The 22684-nt window shown below is 39.5% G+C and overlaps 1 protein-coding gene across 5 annotated transcripts in view; it reads left to right on the plus strand.

Annotated features, from left to right (window-relative positions):
- The window catches only part of LOC131042958 (UDP-N-acetylmuramoyl-L-alanyl-D-glutamate--2,6-diaminopimelate ligase MurE homolog, chloroplastic), a 91423-nt gene that overhangs the window by 54125 nt on the left and 14614 nt on the right, over positions 1–22684 (plus strand). For all 5 annotated transcript variants that reach the window (XM_057976304.2, XM_057976301.2, XM_057976300.2 and 2 more), the window contains exon 5: positions 8282–8427. In XM_057976304.2, coding sequence (XP_057832287.1) covers positions 8282–8427 — 146 coding nt within the window. The remainder of the gene's footprint in view (positions 1–8281; positions 8428–22684) is intronic.

The following is a 22684-nucleotide window of genomic DNA, read 5'->3' on the forward strand; positions in this document are numbered from 1 at the left end:
AAGGAGTTAAAAGAATTGATTAATATTATGCAAAAAGATATGAAGTGCATAGATATTCAACTCCTGAAAGATGATAGGCAGACACTTGAAGATTCAGCTAATATGATTCAAGCCTTCAAGGATCGAGTTCAACAAATCCAGGAAGCAAAATCCTTAACAATAGAAGATTTCTCAAAAATTGCACGAATTGAATCCATGCTAGTTGTTTGCTTTGATCATCTTGAGACACATAAGGGCAAAGTTGTACAGATGAGCAAGAAGGAGGAGGTCTGGAAGCAACAAATACTTCATATTGGTCTTCCGCATTATCAGCTCATCCTCAACTTCTCTACAACTCATTTGGAATGGGGCAATATCCGTAGCACTCCTTCGCCTCAGGAGAAACAGGTGGAAGCCACGTCGACTGCTGGAGTTGGATCACATAGCCGTTGCTCGCGGTTTATGCCGCTTTTCTTGTTTAGTAGTTGCTTTTTTGTTATAGGGATAGACTTCTTTGACTCTCGGGGAGGGTTAAACATTTTACTGTGGTTTTAATTGTAACAAATTTTCATGGCCTGGTGGCTATATATACTTGGTTATGAGCTTTGTAAAAGGTCCAAGAATTTTTGGTTGAGATAGGACATAAGCTTTATATTATTTTTGCAGTGTTATGTATCTTGAAGGAAAGATAATTTGATTTGTGAATGAAATTGCAGCATTTTCTGTCTTATAAATTTATGTATTAATGAATTGAAGTGTGAATCCTTGTGAAGATTCGATTCAATTGCGGAATTTGTTATCTTTCTGATATAGCATATGTGAATGTGCAGAGAGAAAAACTTTTGAAATGTCTGTCTTGCCGATTAGAGGAATGAAAGTCTGTGAGCTTTTAAAAGAAATCTGTGCTTAAAAACATTTGCAGTATTCATTTTGTGTTGACTTATGAATGCTTAAATACCTTCAATGCTTTTTGGTAAAAAGTGTGCATAGAAATTGTTGTAACTTAAGCTTATTGAAAATCATTGTTGGGGAGCTGTACCCCTATACAGAGGTTAACTGTTTAAGCAGTTATCCAACTGTTGGTGTGTTTTGTCTTTTGTTTATGGGTATGCAGAAGTTAAAGAATTAAAATGTGTAAAAGACAAATCTATTAACCAACAAATTTTTGGCGACTCAGCTGGGGAGTCGAATAGTAGATTAGATACAATCATAAGGTGCATAGGGCTGTCTTGTGATTAGCTTAAGTATTCATCCTGTGTGCATATTGAAGGGACATTTATAAACAGGCTGGAGTCAAGAAGATATTCAAGGTCCCAGAGGTGTGAAGGAGTGTTTGATTCTGTATTTCAAGAATTACAAAATTTAAATTTTTCCGCGTCCTTTACACCCAGAAGAAGAGCAAGAAGTAGACCTCCAAGCTCGTCTCCTATTTTACCTATATCTTCAATTTGTCACGCCCTAACTTTGCATGGTGTTGCCCTTCCTACTGTAATCAATCCTACACCTTTGAATATTGTTTTACCCATGGCTGCTAATAACTCTTGGGGGCCAGCTGTAGGGCCACTTGCTCTTGGAGCAAATTTAAATCCTTTATCGAAAGGATCAAGAGATCATTTATGCGAGTTTAGTGGTGATGGGAAGGTCACAACTGACGACCATTTGAATGCCTTTAATATGGCTTGTGGTGTGTTAGCAATCTAGCATGAAGATGTGGCTCTACGATTATTTGTTCAAACATTGACTGAAGTTGCCGTAGATTGGTTTTACCATTTACCTAACAGTGATATTACAAATTGGCAAGATCTCAAGACAAAATTCGAATCTAGATTTAAATTAGCTGAGGATGAACACTCACTTTTGGCTCAATTAGCACAATTGAAAAAGGAGATCCCTGAAACAATGAGAGATTTTGTGGCTAAGTTTGATAAGATAGTCCATAAGATCCCAGCTACTCAAAGGCCCTCTAATAATAAGTTTTTTGATCCATAGGCAAAGAGTGCAAAATTTAGCAGCCGCCAAGACTTTAGTTGTAGAATTGGAGGATGATTTAATCACTGCAGGAAAGTGGAAGAGGGAAATTCAAACTGTTGGCCTGCAGGCATCAACTTCAACAACTTCATCAGACCCTGTGATTCTGAGGTTGATGAATGATGCGATAACACTCAAGAGACAATTGCCTAAATCCAATACAACTTATCCATAGACCTATCAAGATATCCCAAGGAAATTTCCAAATCAGTTAGCAGGAACTGGAGGTAAAGCACTACAATTACCTCCCTTACAGCAAAGGCTAGCTATTGAAGCGCCTCCACCAAAAGCTAACATGTGTATTTTTCATCTCACCGATGACCATGATGGAAGTTCTTGCCTAGAGATGGTGCGTTATGCTCAATTGATTGGTTCTAAGGAGGTGCTGAGTGAACTGAGTGAACTGAGTGAAGAAGAGTCTTTTAGGCAGCCTGGCGACTCTGAAATCCACTTCCTGGAGTATGAGTCAGATTCAGAAAGAGGAGGTGATATTTTGGTTACCTTGGAAGATCCTTCCTGTGCTGTGCTGACCATAAATCAACAGAATGTCAAACCTCAAGGTGCTCCTTCGTCTTTTGTTGTCAATCCCAAAGGTAAGGAGATTATTTCCCGGTTTCATAATAATAATTTCAGACCTCAAGAACCTCAGTTATTGAAATTTGTAGAGATTGAGGGTTCGTTTGATATCGTAGAATTTTGTAAATCCTCTCGGATTCAAATCACACCAGCAGAATATCTTAAATCAAACCCCAAAGAACTGGATAGGTTAGTTAAGTTTGTGAAAGGAAATAATGCATATGTACAAGCCGACATGATACAACAATCAATTAATGCTGCATTGTCCTCCCAAGGAGATGTGTCAACTCATCCTGCTGCCCATGAAGCTTTCCCTGAAATAGTTGCCCATCAAGCTGATGATATGTTGTCCGTCCTTGAATCAAAACCTGAGCCTTTTTATATATCCTTGTTCATAAATGGTCATAAACTGAATAACTGTATTATAGACTCAGGTGCCTCAGATAACATCATGCCATCTGCAGTAGCCAAGGCCTTGGGATTATCCTTAACAAAAACCTTTGGTAGATGTTACTTGATGGACTCCAAGTAAATACCCTTGTTGGGATAGATCAAAGATGCTCAAGTGGTCCTTGCTGCTCATCTAGATAAAAGAATAAAGTTAACCATTTTGATAGCTGATATTCCCGCGAGTTACGACATGTTGTTAAGTCGTACATTTTGTAGAGACCTAGGGGGTGAGATTAAGATGGACTGGTCTCAGGCCACCATTCCCATAGGGAAATCGTGAGTCATTTCGCAACCCAAGCCCAAATCTAAGTTCTCTGTTTTTCTTTCTGACGATCCAAAAGCACAAATACTGTATCATGAATGTCAATTTGGGAATTATATGATCTTATCTGATAATGAAGCTGTAGGAAATCTGTTACAACCTGAGGCACCAGAGGATTTATGGTTGATGGAATTTGATGGAAGTTGTGCAGCATCAGGTTCTGGAGCCGGGGTAGTTCTTATTCCTTCCTCTAGCAAATATATTCCTTTCTCTTTCAAGTTGGAGTTCAAGAACACAAATAATATTGCCGAGTATGAGGCCCTGCTGTTGGGATTAGCCGAAGCGAAGAAGCTGGGAGTGAAGCTGTTGCAAGTTAAGGGAGATATGGAGTTGATTGTGAAACAAGTCAGAGGGTTGTTCAATGTAAAGAATGAGAGGTTGAGGCATTACCGAAATAGAGTGTGGGATGAAATTGAGGGTTTTGATCCATTTTCTATCGAGGCCATTCCCAGAGAACATAATTCTAAAGCTGATTCCTTGACAGTATCAACTTCCCTTTTGATTCCTCATCCCGAGTTTACAAATGATAACTACCGAGTGGAATTGATATACCGATCGAGTGTACCTGATAATTTAGAATTTTGGCAGGTCTTTGAAAATGACAAGCAAATCAAAAACTTTTTGCATTGCACAAAAATGTTCACTACTACTTTCTTTGAAGGATCAAACGGTGAGTGCAAGGACTTTTCACCGGAACCGGGTCAAGAAATAAATGATGGAGTAATACAATTAAAAGGAAATAAGATTCCTAAAGGGTTAATCTCTTTAGAACGTCTCTTTGATCGTCATGATGCCTTTAGTAAGAAAAAGGATGAGCGAATTCCTACAATCCAGGATGTTGGTGGTTATGAAAGAGTTAATATTGGAACTGAGAAGGATCCTAAGTATGTTAACCTACGAAAATGTTGCACACTTGTAGAGGAGGATAGGTTCGTAAGTCTCCTGTTGGAATATAGAGACGTTTTTGCTTGGTGCTATGATGACTTGAAAAACTTCAGGGACGGAAACTTTCAACAACATATTCCTTTGAAGCCCAGAACAAGTCCTTTCTGATAGAAATTAAGAAATTTTAACCCCAAAGTTGCTGAAGCTATATTTAACGAGGTAGACAAAATGTTGAATGCTAGAATCATATATCCTATTCATCATTCCACTTGGATAGCCAACATAGTCCCAGTTCGTAAGAAAAACGGGGAGATAAGAATTTGTGTGGACTTTAGGAATTTAAATCAAGCTAGCCTAAAAGATAATTATCCACTGCTTGCTATGGATCATATTCTGCAAACGGTTTTGGGTTCATAAATGATGTCTATGCTTGATGGCTTTTCTGGTTATAACCAGATTAGTGTCTCCGAGAAGGACCAGCACAAAACAACTTTCATCACTCCCTGGACCTTCGCATATAACAAGATGCTGTTTGGTCTGATAAACGCTGAAGCAACCTTCCAAAGGGCTATGGACTTGTCTTTTGGTCATCTGAAAGATAAAATAATTGTTATATACCTTGATAATTTAACTGTCTTTTCGAAGAAGAGAAAACATCACCTAAGAGACTTAAGGCAAGTATTGCAGAGATGCCGGGAGCATGGAGTGTCTTTGAATCCGAAGAAGTCAGTGTTTGGGGTCACTGAAGGCAAATTACTTGGTCAGATTGTTTCCAAAGAGGGTGTTAAAGTGGATCTTGAAAGGGTAAATGCAATTCAGCAGCTAAGTCTACCATCTAATAGAAATGCAGTCAGGTCCTTCTTTGGACAAGTGAATTTTTTGAGAAGATTTGTTCTGGATTTTGCAGAGACCACAAGATATATTGTGAACTTAATGAGTGAAAAGCAGGTATTCAAGTGGAGTGATGAGGGGAAGAAGGCATTTGAAGCGATAAAAGAAGCTATAGCTCAAGCACCTACCCTTGTCAATCCAAATTTTAAGAAAGATTTTATTATCTATTGTTATGCCTCAGAACATACCGTGTCGGGAATTTTGTTGCAGAAGAATGAAGAAAACGAAGAAGTTCCAATGTCCTTCATGAGTGTTCCTCTCAAGAAACATGAATTGAAATATTCACTGATGGAGAAACAAGCATTTGTTGTTGTGAAAGCTGTAAAACAATTCAGGGACCATATTCTTCATTCCCATGCGATGGTGTATATACCGCACTCTACTGTTAAGAGCATTTTAACACAATAGGATATCAGGATGAACAATAGAGCCTCATGGGTGTCTAAGATACAGGAGTTCAATCTAGACATCAAGCCAACTAAACTGGTGAGAGGACAAGGCTTGTGTAAATTAATTGCAGAAAGCAAGAGTGAAGTGAATGAGGAACTGCCTTTAGTCTTATTTGTTGGACTTCAAGACACTTGGTTTGCAGACGTTGCTTATTACCTGACTTATGGAGACTGTCCAGCGTACCTCTCTCCGAGAGAAAAAACGGAACCTAAGATTAAAGGCTGCTAAATATGTCATTTTTGATGATGTGCTATACAAGAAGGGGTTGGATGGGACTTTCTTGCGCTGCGTAGATAAGTCACTTCAAGAGTCATTGTTGAAAACTTTTCATGATGAAGCCCGTGGTGGTCATTTTTCATTAACAGTAACTGTTTCTAAAATCTTGAAAAATTGTTATTATTGGCCGGGTATGTTCAAGGACGCTTATGCTTGGGTAGCTAAGTGTGAAAAGTGTAAGTTATTCACTGGGAAGCCACAACTTGCAGCATTGCCTCTCAGACCCGTAGTTATTGATGAACTGTATAAACAGTGGGGTTTAGATTTTATAGGTCCATTGTCACCTACTTCAAGTGCTGGACATCTGCACATATTGACTGCCACTGATTACTTCACCAAATGGGTTGAAGCCATTCCGGTGCGGAAGACAACTTTTGAGATAGTTTGTAATTTTTTTAAAGAAAATATTCTGGCTCGTTTTGGGGTCCCTCAGATGATTGTGGCTGATAACGCAACCAATTTGTCTTCTACTGAGATCTCATTGTTTTGCTATGATCATGGGATTTTGAATCCTTTGGAGTGCATAGAACCCTAAAACAAGGACATGCAATGAAAAAGCACGAAAAATCAAATCAAAACCCCATAGGCAGGCAGGGTTTGTGGCTCTGATACCATTGTAATATCCTTTGGCAATAAAAAACAAACAGAAACTCTACACTAGATGCAGCAAAGAAATTTTTATTGATTTTCAGATTTCTGGAAATAAACTGAAAACAGAATAAACAGAACCATAAAGAAATTTACTGTCTGAAGGCATGTTCTACCTTATTACAAATTCACAAAAGCACTCACAAACATAGTATCCGCTGTTAGCTGTTTGTATCCCTGAAATCTTCATGAATTTTTGAGAACTCGATGACTTCTGGCAGTCTGACATGAGTTGCATACTTTCTAAACCCTGAACTTCATGGCTGATTAAACTACTGCGACCCTCTACAGATGCTGAATGCTGATCCCACGCAGTTATACTAACATGCAGACCTTGGGTGTCCGTCCAAGCTACATTTTCCTTGGGGTTGTCATCCCAGAATTGCAGAGAGAAAGATAAATGAAATGATAACATAAGACAATCCCCCGCCTCCCTCTTGCTGTCCGACTTTTAAAGGCAAATAACCCTAAAAAGACTTTCGCCCTAAACTCCTACAAACCAGGCGATTTTCTTAATAAATCAGGTGATGATATTTATGTTTTGCCACTAACAAATATCCAATATTGAAAATTCAGTGCCCCCACTTCATATGAGTTGGGAATAATTAAATGTCAAAAGTGACCCCAACCGATGACTAAAAAATAGGAATTCACTTAAGTGAAAAGGGCCCCATGTTGTCGTCTCCTTCTAATTCACAAAATGGCTAAGTCTGGGAGACGTACAACTACAGGCAGACTTAGCAAAGTAACTTTTAGAGCTTCAGCTGAGAGGGGACATTATACATTCACATAGAAATGCTAACAAAGACAAGATTGATGACAGATTTGTAACAACATTTTAATCCATGAACAGAAAAAAATGGCTTATGTGACACTAAGAATAGAAAAACTTTAGTTTCTACCTCTCTTTTTAACAACGTGCAACAAGATCATACAAAATACAAATGGACAGGCTGATGGTTAGTGTCAGAACCTTTTGACTGTGAAGATCAACTCATGGCCTCACTCTGTCCTGACATAATTGTTCTCTGATTTAGAAGGGAGAGACTGCTTGCAAAATATTCTAGGTGAACTGACTTGTAGTCAACCTCTGTGATGTTTTATTAAGATTCAGCTGAATAATTTTTGAGCTAATCTTGTTGATACAATTTTCAGAACTGAAACATTGACCCTAATTTCAGGGGTCAATGAGATTGACTAAAACATTACATAGTTGAATCTTGATAAAACATCACATAATTTGAGATATTGTGAACAACACGACCTACTTGCAGTCAACCTCTTATTCTGATATACATTCAAAATTGCAATTGGATGCCTTCATGCAAATGTGGAATTCTTTGATCCAATTTGGATGGTGTTGTAAGGGTACTGAGTCTTATCTTGAACAATTCATTGAGATCTGTGATTGTAGAAATAAAGTCATAATCTAGATTGAGAATTCAAGAAAAGTTCCATTTCTGAGATGCACATGAATAAATAGCATATGCTTTAAGTTCCTAGCTGTTGAATTTGACATCAGCCAGTCCAACAAATTGAATCTGAGCTTAGTGCTGCTAGATATCAAGTGATAACTGTTATAGAGCCAAATTTTACTTCAATTATCTGAAAATATGGGGTGTAGAATTGTTAGCTTTCTGGCTTTATTCTGTTCTGTTCATTTTAAGTTTTTTTATAGTGATATGGACTTTACTGTTGGCATATCAGTATGTTTTGAAAGTTGCTATAAATTCATTCATATATGATACTGAGTCCTGACCAATGGATTTATGACAGGTTATTGCAGGGAAAGGCCATGAGACATATCAAATAGTTGGTGAAGAAAAGAAATTTTTAGATGACAGAAATGAGTGCCGAGAAGCACTACAATATGTTGATGCCATTCACGCTGCTGGTATTGATACAAGTGAATTTCCATGGCGGTAAGTTAACTCTTTTTTTGATATATGTGGAGAATAAAACACTATAATGGATTGCGTACAATAAACTTGACTATTTGAGGGTGAAGCCAGAAATACTAAATAGTCTAAATTGTTGTGTTTTTGTGTTATTAATGAATCAGTTGTTAATTCCTTTTGTACTTGTAACTGTTTCAAAATTTATGCAACTTGGTGTACTAGACTTGGAGTATGTACAGCCGCAAAGAAGCAACAATTTGGAAAAAATTGCGATTATACCTGATTAATTGACAATTGGTGCTGCAGGCGATTAATTCCCCCCCAAAATCAGGAAAAACCGGTCAATGTTTTTTTCCCGATTTTCAACGATTTATTCTCGTCTAAATCGCGTCTATTTCGTGTGTAAAATTGCGAATATAATCGGACCCCTAAAAACTGCAAGAAAACCCTAAAACTACTATAAAACAATAAAAATTGCCGCGAAAGTTCTATGAATCATGTCATGCAATGTGTTCACAGTATCACTGATCACAAAACGCAGTATCCCTGATCACGAAAGAGGAGAATCGACAAATCGCAAGGGTTTCTGCGGGGAGCTACGCAATGTCGAATAGGGTTTCTGCAATTGAAATTTGGAGGAAGAATGTGCGGCATTCTAAGAAATCATTTCATAAATTCAATAATCGTTTGAAACCTTTAGTTTGTTTCAGATTTTTTATTTGGCTTTGGAAATCTTTGTTTTGTTTCATAAATTTATGGAATTTTTTAATTATTTTTTTTAATCAAAAAATATTTTATTAAGAAATTATTTTTAAATGATATTTTTGTATTAAAAATACAAATGAATTTGTTGATATTAATTAAAATTTTTATTTTATTTTATTTTATTTAATATTTTTTATTAGTATTCTTTATAGAACACCCATTTTTGTGTTTTTATAATACAAAACAGTATTTAATATTTGATTTGAACTTCAATCAATTTCATTTATAATTTTAATATATATTATTTAATAATAATTTATTACACAAAAATGTGTATTTTTTTAAACAATCTATAAAGGATAATAAGAAAATATATTAAATAAATAAAAAAATTCTTAATTAATATCAACAAAGTTTTATCTTTTTAATACAAAAATTTCATTTAAAAACATGCTTCATCCTCTATAAATAGTCTATTAAATTTACCTTTGAATTTTTTGGAAGTTTTTACTTAGTTTATTGGTTAACTTTGTACAAAGTCACAAACAATTACATCACAAACTATATGACAATTGTGATGTGCATATAAACAACGAAAATCTGTATGAATTGTATTGTAAGTGACATTTTGACAACTATGATGTGCATATAAACAATGAAAATCTATATGAATTGTATTGTAAGTGACATTTTAACAACTATGATGTGCATATAAACCAAAGAAACGGGACTCGGACTCAGCAAGGCCGACTCGGATTGGGGACTTGGAGTCAGACTCAGTTTCATACTCGGTTGGACTCGGGGAAAGTGAAAAACTCAAGAACTTTAGAGATTTTTAGAGATTTAAAACTTGTTTCATGCACCCTTTATTGAATACACCTTAAAGACACAATAACATCATCAAACTCGGCTCATTTGATTACATACACAAGTATACATCAATTAAATAAGCATAAACGAAAACTGTAGCTGAAGGAAATAACAAACATAGATATATAAATATTGTCAAATGTATAAAATATTACAAAACTCCTGGAATAAAAAATCCATGTCATCATATGATCATCATCAAATGTTCCATACAAATACCAAAGGTAATTTCAATTACAAGACTATGGCTCAGAGGAGCGTGCACCCTCTGGCCCCGGCCCCCTGCGAAGGCGTCTAAAGTAGGTCCTAGATGATTCGACAGCCATAGCCGCTCCTCATGACACCATGCCATGCTCACCAACAGCAGGAATATCTGTGTCACTATCTGCCTTTGAATCTCCTGTCTTTGCTCGTGCTCTCCGCTCCTTTGCCATGGCTACAACCTCAGCCTCTATCTCTACCTGGTCGATCCAATCAGTGTCATCATCACTAAAGACGGCCATAGGGTCTGTCTCAGTGGCCCACTCTGCATCAGGATCAACCTCATCTAGAATGATAGGAGAGATGTCAGCTAATGCATTCTTTCTCATTCTCAGGTGGAGGTTGTAGTGAACAAAGACGAGATCATTCATCTTCTCCACGATTAATCTATTGCGCCTCTTGGAGTGTATGTGCTCAAACATACTCCAATTGCGCTCACAACTAGATGCGTTGCATGGTTGGCTCAAGATGCGAATGGCCAACTTCTGAAGATTTGGTGTCATTCGGCCAAAAAAGCACCACCAATTATCTGAGTTTGAAATGAGAAAAATAAATAAAATCAGTCTCACTCATAAACTCATTTAACAATTGTGTGGGAGAAAAAGTGACACTAAGCAAACATGCCCTAATCTCACTTTCAACCACACACTTGTGGAATACGAAAGAGCCTAGAGGTATCACACAATTGGCTACTTCTTCTTGTGGAAGAGAGAGCCACGGGCTACCTATTAGGATTTCTATTCCTTTGTTGTAATTGAAAGATGAAATGATGCAAGTTCAATCCCTAACCCCAAAGTGCAAGTGTGAACTAATAACAAGATTACAGAATTGAACTTGAATGATGGAAAGCTGTAAACACAAGGACAAGACAAGAATGCAAATGCATACCCGGAGTTAAAATCTGACTGAAAATGTTCGGGATGGAGGCGCGAGCACCACTGTCCTGATTCTGCCCCTGAAACTGCTCCGAAAACTGCTGTTTTGCAAAGCTGTCAAAAATGCTGAAAACTGCTGTCAAAAGGACCAGGGCGCCCAATGCCCCTGTCCCAGGGACCAGGGCGCCCCACGCCCCTGTCCTGGTCTTTTGCTCTGAGATTTGGTGTGAAGTTCGGTCTCCGTCTGCTTCTTCCGGATCTGTAACTTGCGGCGTCGTCCGAGTCCCGAAACCTGCACTTATATCTGAAAAGGTGTTTGGGCGGCTATATAGGGTTTTGCCTTAGTCAAACCCCCGCTTTGGTGATTTCCACCTCCACGAATGGCCAAGTTGTATTGTAAAATGTATTGTGTGTGCAGACCTAGTGTGTGTGTAAGGTCCTTAAATGCAAGAAAGCAAACTAGAGCAACCTAGAAAGTAAACCCTAATTGCTTGTAAATGATAATGTGAATGCTCTAAATCAAGATGCAAAGTGATCTAAAGCATGAATAAAGGATATATTGAAGCTTATGCAAAGACATGAAAACAACATGAAATCATACCCAACCCCAAGGGAGGGGTACAAGCCAATCTTCAGTCGGTAATCTCCTATTGTTCTTCAATGTCTTCCAAGCCCTAAATGGATGAATGAAATTGATAAATGCTTGATAGAAAGATGTTGAATGTTGTTGAAGTCTTCAAAGATCTGCTCTTTCGCTGCATATGAGGTCCTGAAAACCAAAATTCGGATCCTTTCAAATGAAGAAAGAGAGCTCTTATGTATGAAACCCTAGGTCTTAATTTCAACTTTAGGCCGACTTAGAGATTGAATCTCCCGCCAATTTCTTGGGGTTAAGCTTTATTTTATGATTGGATCGCGCTCCTAAAATTTCGGGAAAAATGTCCGGGACCATGTTGCACTCCGGGCGCCATGGTCCCGACAACTTTTCACCAAATTTTCAGGACTGTCGGATATGATGATTTTAGAGAGAATCCCGAAGTTACAGGTGATTTCGAGATGTTTTGACCCCCAAAATCAAGCCCCCAAGTTCAAAATAGGACCTAATTAGGGTTTTTGATTAAATGATGTATAGGAGGAATAAAATGAAAAGGGCACACTTTAATGAAAGGGCCCAACTTTATGATATGGGAGATGATAAAATAGGACCTTAGACCTAATTAATTTAATTAATTAAGTGCTAAAGGGGAAATGCAATGCAAAATACAAAATGCGCCAAGGCGGGTGCTAAACTAGGTGTGAAATTGTACCACCCTAGCAAGTGCGTACAATTTACGACGCTACAACAATATACAATAAAATTAAAATTAAGCCTTACAATTTATTTTTACCTGGCATCATAGTTGTCCTACTTTCTTTGGCGATAGGACGAGAGGTGGTCTCCCCTTGTGCATTTGAGAACAACTGTAGCTCTCGAATAAGCTTTGTCTGAGTAGAACCAATAGGTGCCATCTTCTCCATAATTGAGTATAGCCCATTAAGGACCTCCACATTAGCCTTGAAAGTAGGGCTAAAATGGAATGTCGGATTTGGATAATAGGCTGCTGCATGGATGGGCCTATGAAGCTCATGATGCCATCTCCTATCAATGATCTCCCAAATGGGACCAATTAACAAACTGCAAAATTGAAAATATTGTGTAATTTAGAAAAATGAGCAAATAAGAGAATATGATGAATAAGTTATAAAACAAAAAGTTAAATTGTAGAATTTATAAACAAATTACCTTCACTGTCTCATCACAAGGGATCCAAAAGTCTCGCTCATCAAAAATGTAGTTTGCCATATCTTTCGTTGCAGGGGTGGCAGCATAAGATGAGGAAGACCACTCCTCACCAATAATCATACGTCTCAAGGCCAACTTACAGCAAAGCATGGACTGCAATGTGATGAAGTTTGTGGCAAATCTTGTGATTCTTGGACGAGCTAACTCCTTTTGCTCTGTGTATTGTCTCGTAAGAGCCAACACCCATGAATGATTATATACAAATTTGCACACATTTCTTGCCCTTTCTACACATCTCTTGACCCATGGGAGTTTTCCAATATCCTCCAACATGAGATCAATGCAATGGGTGGCACATGGAGTCCAAACTATAGATGGGTGCCTCTCCATCAATAGTCTACCTGCAGCAACATAATTTGTTGCATTGTAATTAATGAAGTTACAAAATAGTAATTAATTTGCAAACAAAATTAGTTTGTAATCAAAAGTTTACCTGCAGCAACATAATTTGCTGCATTGTCGGTCACCACCTGTACCACGTTTTCCTCACCCACCTCATCAATCACCTCCTCTATCTGCTCACATAGGTAGGTGGCATTCTTGCAATGGGCGGAGGCATCAATGGACTTGATGAAAACGGTGCCCCCTGAAATAAAAAAATAAAGCAAGATAAATGATCATTCAATAAATCATTAAATGAAAAATAAAAAATTAATGACTAAATGAAACTAAAATTAATCAATCACCTGCGGAAGAAACAAGAAAATTAATGAGTTCTTTTTCTCCTATCCATCCAACCATTAGTCATGATGGTGCAACCTTTAGTGCTCCATATCTGGCATTGTTCACCTAATTCCTTCTTCACATCATTCACCAATTGAGTCAAAATGGGTCTCCTCAAATCAGACTCAAAAGGGGCTTTGAACCCCGCCCCGCATATGGTAAGGGCATCAGCCTGTTGTCATTTTATGACACCCTTGGTCCATCCATAAGAACCGATCAGAGATACGATCCATGGATCAGCATTGCCCTAGTTGATCAAGGAGAAAAGCAGAAGAATCATGAAGTGTGAGGTGTTGCCTTGCCCGGAGGAAGTTCCTTCCTTGGCCTTTTCTTCCTTCCCCGGAACTCCGGAACCCTGAGTTTCCGAAGTTCCTTCCCTTTGCCGCCTCTCCTTTCTCTTTCCTGGAACCCCGAAACCCCGAGGTTCCGAAGTTCCTCCCTTTCTTTCCCCCCTCCTCTTCTGTTCCCCGGAATTTTAGAACCCCGAGGTTTCGAATTTCCTTTCTCTTCTTCTTCCCTTCCCCGAAACTCTGGAACCGAAGTTCCTTTGCTAAGTCTCGCCTTTTCCTTACCTCCTTTTCAGTTCTCCAGAACTCCGGAACCTCAAGGTTCCGAAGTTCCTTTCCCTTGCCTTCTCTGGAACTCCGGAACCCTGAGTTTTCGAAGTTCCCTGCTAGCCTTTCTTCCTTTCTTTCTTTGGAACTCCAGAACCCTGAGGTTCCGAAGTTCTCTTTTTTTCCCGAAACTTCAGAACCCCGAGGTTTTGAAGTTCCTTGCTGTTCTCTTTTTTCCTTCCTGGAACACCCGGAACCCCGAGGTTTCGAAATTCTTTGCTTGTCTTCCCCACTTCGGGAACCTGAGTTTCCGAAGTCCTCGGACTTCTTTCCGGCTGGTAACACTTCCGGATGGTGTGATCATCACTCAAAGCTTTAAGTGCTCCGACGACTTTTGTGACTTGTGCACCTTCATTTGTGGAGCCACAGGGGTGCATTTAATGTTTCTGGCATGATTTCCATTAAGAGAGGTACAAGGCCATGCTTGTTGTAGTGACTTATGTCATGTCTGCATGCTCCGACTTTGGAAGGTCAGTCAATCCACCCTTCTTAGGATTGCATTTTTAGGGTATGGCTAGGTTGCTTGCATGTACAGAAGTCAAGTGCACGCACTTCCTTGCACTCCCAGGCTGACATTTCCCCGCACGCACAAGGGTCATGATCACTCTTGTAACCATTTTTCTATATAAAGGCTATTAAGCCTCATTGTAAAGGGTTCTCTCCCTCCTGGCTTGAGTTATTCCATGCTCTTTCACTTCTCTTGTATTTATCTTGCATTTATGCAACTGTAAGTTTGGCCATTGGCCTTATAATGAATTGAAAATCACCATTCTTGCCTTCCTTCAAACTTATGTATGATGTGTATGTTTCCTTACCTTCATCATAGGTGAATGTTTTGTGGCTCTTCTCTCTTATATGCTGTGTTAACTTATTTCTGAGTGTGACTTGTGGTAAACCTTCTCCCCTCTTGACATTGAGCGATTTCTAACCTCCATATATGCATTGGGGTCACTCATACAACTAAAGTTTGTGCATCTCTTGGGTGTTTCAGTTGATTCTTTGTGTCATTTCGGGTAGGGAGAGAAACAATCTCTTCTTGGCGCATCACCTCCTTTTATTTTAAGCATTTCTCTCTTCCCTTTACCTCTGTAAGTTGTTAGAATAGGCTTAAGAGTAAGTTTTGAAGTGTTGAGTTGGTTTAACACCTGCACCTGGATTGAGAAGGAAGCCGACCTTCTCCGAAGATTCAACCCCCTTGTGCAAGGTCTCACATTTCGGGGTTATTTCCATGTTTCACAAGGTTGCTGAGTTGATAGCTCAGCAAGGGTGCGAGCTTTTGTGATAACACAACCATTTCTTGCCAATAAGGAGACCTGTCACAAATAAATTAAATGAGATAAGTTAAGTATGTACTATGTAGTATGTATGGGAAAAAATAAAACGAAGAATCAAAGTATAAAAGTTAAAACAATCAAACATAAAACATTCACCTAGCTGTAAAGAATGGAACACTGCCGTAGACCCAAAACCTGCCAACTGCCATTTTAGTGGCATGATGGACCTCCTTGCTCCAACCCATGCTCTCAAGCGACTATTGGGACCCAGGAGTAGTGCGAGGTGCAAAGAAGGTATCCAACCTAGATTTATGAATTCTAGGTCCAATGCTGACACTCCCACTTCCACTGGCAGTGCTAGGAACATGAGCAGTGGCACTTGCAGAAGCAGAAGCACTAGCACCAGCAGTAGCATGGTGAGTGGGACGATATGGAGGCATGGAAGAAGGCCCTCCAACACAACCTAAAGCTGTCCCACTTCCAACGGCCGCGAGATCATCCTTGTGCTTCTTTTTGTTTTCAATTGCTTCAACCATTATATAGCACTCGCGTATGGCCTCAGTCGTTGCTTCAATGCATCGGTTGGCATCATGCCCACGCACACCAGCAATATGGTATTTCACTCTATATATGCCTCCATGGAATGTTGTTTTGCAAAAAAAACACTTTGTCTGCCCCTTTTTTTGCCTTGGAAAATCCTCATGAAATTTCCAAGTAGGGTCCTTTCTAATGGGGGGTCTAGAAGAACTAGAAGACAGTGTATGATAGTTTTGTGAAACTTGAGGCAAATAAGAAAGTGAAGGTTGCTGCAGTAAAACATTACAAATACAAAAATAAATTAATACATTCATTCTTTCTTGTGCATTCATTGTGCATTCATTTTCATTGAACATTTTTTTCAAAAAAACTAAGGTAGGGCTTGTAAATTTAAAAAATAAATAAATTGTAGGGTTTGTCAAACCCTACTTAAATTTTTTTTTTTTACAAACCCTACATACAACCCTACATAGTAACATACAAAAGATTTTGGAAGAAAATGTTAAATTTTCAAAATAAATGAATAGAAAATGGAATTTTTGCATACAAGAAACAAAAAAAACTTCAAAAAAAACAATCTTACCTCTTACAACAAGCTTGAAATGAGCTACAAACTACGATCAAGCGGGCACCCCACGAGTTCATGGGAGATTTCAATTTTAGATTCCATAAGACATGGAATAGAATTCCTGCTCTGGTGAAGCTATCTCCAAATCATGCCTTCATGTATTATCTTAGAGCTCTCAACAACGATATAGCTATCATGGTACATCAATGGGTGGAGCCTCTTTACCGGGTGCATATGGCATAGCCATAAGGGCAGAAAATTGTTTGATTCAGGCTGGGAAGATAGCTCCAAGGCCTCCAATGCCTCTCTTCCGAGAAGCTCCTACTCAACAACCCACCTTGGCTCCTATCCCCATGGCGCTCGCAGGACAATCATCCACACCATCTACATCCTCCAATGAGCTCCATGAGGTCAAGGTTCTATTGCAAAATTTTAGCAATGAGTTGGTGACACTAAAGAGGCAACAAGCCCAACATAGCAGACCTTATTAGGCACAAAATCAAAACTATCAACAGAATAGGCCACCCTTTCAAGGGCAAAACCAATGGAGCAACGGTAGGCCTTTGAATAGTGTGAACCCCACAACTGCAAGCAACTCGAAAGCGACAGTTCCAATGCAAAATAACCTCGCCCAAGAGCAAGATTGGTGTCAACCATGCAATCAGCCACACAACCAAGGTGCATGCCAAAATGGAGGGTTTGTCCAAGCCTTAGTGGTGTAGGATGAGCCGGCCACTTTTGGCCAGCAATATGACCCAAATCAGCCTAGTGTTAGCACTCAAGCTTACTTGCAAGGGGATTCTAACTTTGTCAATTGGTAGGAGGTAGAATTCTGTGGTTTGAACCAAACAAATGATGAGTCTATGTTGCAGTATACAAGGTCAAAGAAGAGAGCCATGGAGGCTGCCTCACCATCAACATCAGCCAAAGCTCCAACGCCCAACATAGTTGTCCATGATACAAGCCAAAATATCTTGCAAGGGAGCAAGAGGCAGGAAGAGGCCCAAGTCGTCCAAAGAGCAAAAGTAGACCTTGTAGCCTCAAAGGGGCCTCTAAAATCAGCTAGTGTGCCTTTCAACATAGTTGATCAGATGAAGAGGGCCAACCTCAACGTCACTATGTGGGAGGCCCTTTCAATCCCATCTCAAAGGGATTTGGTTAAAGAGGCACCGAAGGATGTCGATCAATCAGGTGATGAGACAACAGTCAGTAGAAAGATAGTCTCCACCAGTTTGGTGCAACCCAAGGAGGAAGAGGATTCAAGCAAGGTCAGCAAGCCTCCCCCCTTCTATCTCTCATTAATCATAGGAGATAACTTGGTTCACAATTGCATGATAGATTCAGGAGCTCGTAGCTTAGTCATACCTAAGAAGGTAGCTGATCTTCTTGGCATAGAATACGAACTTGTGGCAAAAGGGGTGGTCCAACTAGATGGCACTTCTATTAAGACAGTTGGGGTTGTTAAAAATTTGAAGTTAACCTTGCATGCATGCCCTGGTTGCACTGTCTTGCAAGACGTATCGATCATTGACCTCCCTGCCTTTGCCATCTACCTGTCTAGAGACTTCACTGCCAAGATAGGTGGGTACCTGTCTTTGGATTGGTCTTACATGCTATTTCGAACAAGGTATGGTACCAAGGTTACCATAAGGGCAGAGCCCATTGCCCAAAACCACATTGACCCCTACACCCCGACCCTATAAATATGAATTGCACTTTGCATGAAGAGGGGGAGGAGTGTGCTGTCCGTGAGCCTACTACTCTTTTGCAAGAGGTTCCCGATTGCTTGCTGGACAAATGGGCCAATGCTTTTCAATTTGATCCATTAGCTGAGACTGAAGAGACTGGGCTTGGCACCTATTGTATCCATGAAGAGGATACTCCTATCTCTAACCTCATCAAGACACAAGGAGACTCAGAGGGGTTATGGAGTATGTTTTTTGATGGTTCAAGAAACAAGAATGGTGTAGGTGTTGGTGTGATGCTTGTTTCTTGTAAGCAAGAGAAATATTTCTTCTCTTTTAGGCTTCAGTTTGGTTGCACCAACAATGTCGCTGAGTATGAAACCTTGATCCAAGGCCTCCAACTTGCACAAAGCAAAAATATCAGATCTTTGCAAGTATGTGGAGATAGTGAGTTGGTTGTTAATTACGTTCGAGCTCAAAGCGTAACAAAGAACAACCTGCTCAAATCATACAAACATAGGGTTTGGGATTTGATTGAAGGATTCGATGCCTTCAATATCCAGAGCATTCGTAGAAGTTAGAACAAGCATGCTGATAGGCTTGCAATGGTTGGTGCTCAATTTGACATACCAACGCATGTTGCAAGTGAGAAGGAGCAACACATCAGGTTTGTTGTGAGGCCTGCTGTCCCAGACAATCAAGTAAATTGGCAAGTGTTCGAAATCGATCGAGAGATCGTCAACTTCTTGCAAAATGAAGCAGAATTTTCTGCTAAAAATCAGTCTAAGCTACAAGACCAGTATGGAGATCAAATCATGCAGCTCAACTCGAACAAGTTGCCTAAAGGTCTAGTTACCTTGGAAGCCATTTTCAACTCGGATGATTAGTTGAAGAAGAAGATGAACTTGGCCGCAAAGAAGGGGGATTACAAGCCAGTTGTTGTCGCCGAAGGTAGGTCTCTAAACTTGGGCAAGGTGTGTTCCTCAACCGAACAAGAGGCCTTTGTTGAGCTTTGCCAAAAATACGATGACATAGTTGCTTGGACCTATGAAGACTTGAAGGGTTTTGACCCTAGCTTAGCCCAACATACCATAGAGCTAAACCTGGATGCAAAGCCAATTAGACAGAAACAAAGGCCAATAAACCCCAAGATCAAACCACTAATGAGGAAGGAGTTGACCAAGCTCATAGAAGCCAATATCATCTTCCCCATCAAGCACTCGTCTTGGGTGGCCAACCTCGTCCCTGTAAGGAAGAAGAATGGGGAAATCAGATTGTGTTGACTTCAGGGATCTCAATAGAGCCTCCCTCAAGGATCACTGTCCCCTTCCCTCTAAGGAGCAGATCCTCCAAAAGGTCAGTGGCTCAGAAAGATTTTCATTCTTGGATGGGTATTCGGGCTACAATCAAATCTTGGTCCAAGAGTCAGACCAATACAAGACTGCATTTACTACTAAGTGGGGTACCCATGCTTATTGCAAAATGCCCTTTGGGCTAACCAATGCAGGTGACATGTTTCAAAGAGCAATGGACATGGCTTTCAAGGGGGTATTAGCAAAGTTTGTGCTTGTATACCTTGATGACATAACTGTTTATTCGAAGCATGCAGCTGACCATCTTGGTCATCTTGAGCAGGTGTTCATGAAATGCAGGGAGTATGGTGTGTCCTTGAACCCTAGCAAGTGTGTAATTGCTACTGATCAAGGAAGATTGCTAGGGCACATTGTATCCAAGGAGGCCTTGACTATTGATCCAGAGCGAGTGGAGGCTATTCTTTCTCTTCCACTCCCCAGTCACAAGAAAGGATTGCAAAGTTTCCTTGGTAGGATCAACTTTGTGAGGAGGTTCATTCCCAACCTTGCCACCATGGTAAAACCCCTCACTTCCATGTTGAAGAAAAACTTGGCTTTCAGTTGGACCAAGGAGGGAAGGGTCGGTTTCGAAGAAACCAAACAAGCAATTGCTCAAGCCCCTACCCTCGTCAATCCTAACTATGAAAGGGATTTTATCCTCTATACCTTCGGAGGAGAATGCCGCATCTCAGCTGTCCTAACACAACTGAACGATGATAATTTGGAGCAACCTATTGCTTTCTTTAGTGAGGGGCTAAAGGACTATAAGCTTAAGTATAGCTATGCAGAAAAGCAAGTCCTCACTGTTGTAAGGGCATTAAAAAAGTTTAGACACATGTTGTATAACAACAGGATCTAGCTCTTAGTGCCACATGCAAGTGTCAAGGATTTCCTTCTAAACAAGGACATTAGTGAGAAGAGGGCTGGGTGGATAACCAAGGTCATGGAGTACGACATCAACATCAAGATCACCAAGTTTGTAAGGGGCAGGGGCCTATGCGAACAACTTGTCTCATCTTCTGAGACTACTTTAGAGGTCGCCCTTGTGTTACAAGAGGATCAACCAACTAGCAACAACACTCAATTCAGCTGGGTAAGTGACATGACCACCTTAATGGAAGGTAGATACCCCTAAGGTCTGGACAGGACCAAAAGAAGGCATTTCAGGTTTCTGTCCATTCCCTATGTCTTAGTGAATGACACTCTTTTTCAAAAAGACTCCAATGGAGTCTTACTAAGATGTATTGAGCAAAACCAAGTCAACAGATTGTTAGAGGAATTTCATGATGGCCCTATTCAGGTCTTGGAGAGCCCTATTCAGATTTGGGGTCTATTGTTCCAGAGTTTTTTACTAGTTACACAAGATATTGTCTGAAGCAATTTTTTTGGCTCTTGCTTTTCTTTCTGTCTCTCAGATTGTACTCGGGTTTGGTTTTTCATCTTGTTTGGGGTGTTATTTTCTATTTTTTGTAATTTACTTCAGAAAATCAGAACACCTAAAACTAAAACAAAAACCCCCCTTCTACATCCTTTGTCTAGTTTGAGAGATCACTTAATTAAAAAACACAAGAGCAGGGACAGGTACAACTTCTTACATCACAGAACTATCACCTCTGGAAAGCTCGTATGACGAAGCTTCCCAGATCAAGAGGGTTGTGGTCCTGTTTAGATGAGGCTTAGCCTCTGTTGCAACATCCTTTTGAGATTCTTCAGCACAAGATTAAGATGGATGAGGCTATGGGTGTGTTGACGTGTATTTTATACACAATCATACACAGAATAAAATACCAATAGGCATCTTATCCTCTCTTGAGAAAATAGTCTCTAACTGCTGAAGATACGCATAAAGGATCAGTTAGGTAGACTCCAAGGTTCTTTTAGTGGGGTCTCCACGTGTGGACAAGCTTTTTTAGTGGTATGATGTGATTTGCTATTTCCTCCAAGGGGTCTTACGCTTTCGAAGCTCGAAGATTTTACTAAACTAAAGGAACTTTCAAAAAAAGCAAAAGATAGGGTTTAAAGAGGTCTAATCTAGCCTAACCCTATGAATGACTTAGCATGGACGAGATTTGGCAAGACTCAACCAACTTCAATTTTGCCATAAGATAACAACTCAATTGAAATTAGTGCGATCTTCTAAGGTAATATAATGATGTTCAATGCATCAAAGACCAAGGAGACTACTACGAAGGTACATATCCAAGACACAATGATAATTGAAGATTAAGGACTCAAAGTGTTCTCCAGTCGACCACACAAGGCGTTCCTACAATCAGCAAGAAGCTAGTGGTTTGGATTACGAATCCTACCAAATATCAAATCTCACACTTAGTCTTTCAAATTAACAAACTACTTCGATTGAGCACGATTCAAGTGTATCAAACAACCATGAAGATAACTCAAGAAATTTACAACAAAATACCATAACTTCAATATTTTATTGATTTCCAAGTCATCATGTACAACAATTGTTTGAAGTTCTCTCTTCAAGACTCAATCTTGCTACAAAATAAAATTGCTTCTAACTATAATCTCTCTTCTCTATTACATCAACTATTACTATTACTCAATGAAATGAAAAATGGGGGTATATATAGCATCCCCAGTTACAATGAAAGGTCCAGATTGAAAGTAAATCAATGGACAAGATCATGACACCTAAACCCTAATTAGGGTTTGTTACAAATGACCTCTTTTTTACTGAACAATATTAAATACATAGCCAAATATTAAATTCGGCACAAAAACCTAGGAGGTATCAACCAATGAGAAATAAGATGTCATGTCATCTGCAACAACCTTTCATCTAGAATCTTATTCCCTTTCCAATTTTCTTTCTTAGCATATGCAATGAATTTTGTCACGATTCCTTCGATTTCTGTGATTGGAATCTCGGGAAGATTCTTGATACTCTCTTCTAAGTGGATGACCTGATTGAATGCATCTAGAAGAGCTGCGTCCCAAGTAGGTTCAA

The sequence above is a fragment of the Cryptomeria japonica genome, chromosome 4 (assembly GCF_030272615.1).
Source record: "Cryptomeria japonica chromosome 4, Sugi_1.0, whole genome shotgun sequence".
NCBI classification, from domain to species: Eukaryota; Viridiplantae; Streptophyta; class Pinopsida; order Cupressales; family Cupressaceae; genus Cryptomeria; species Cryptomeria japonica.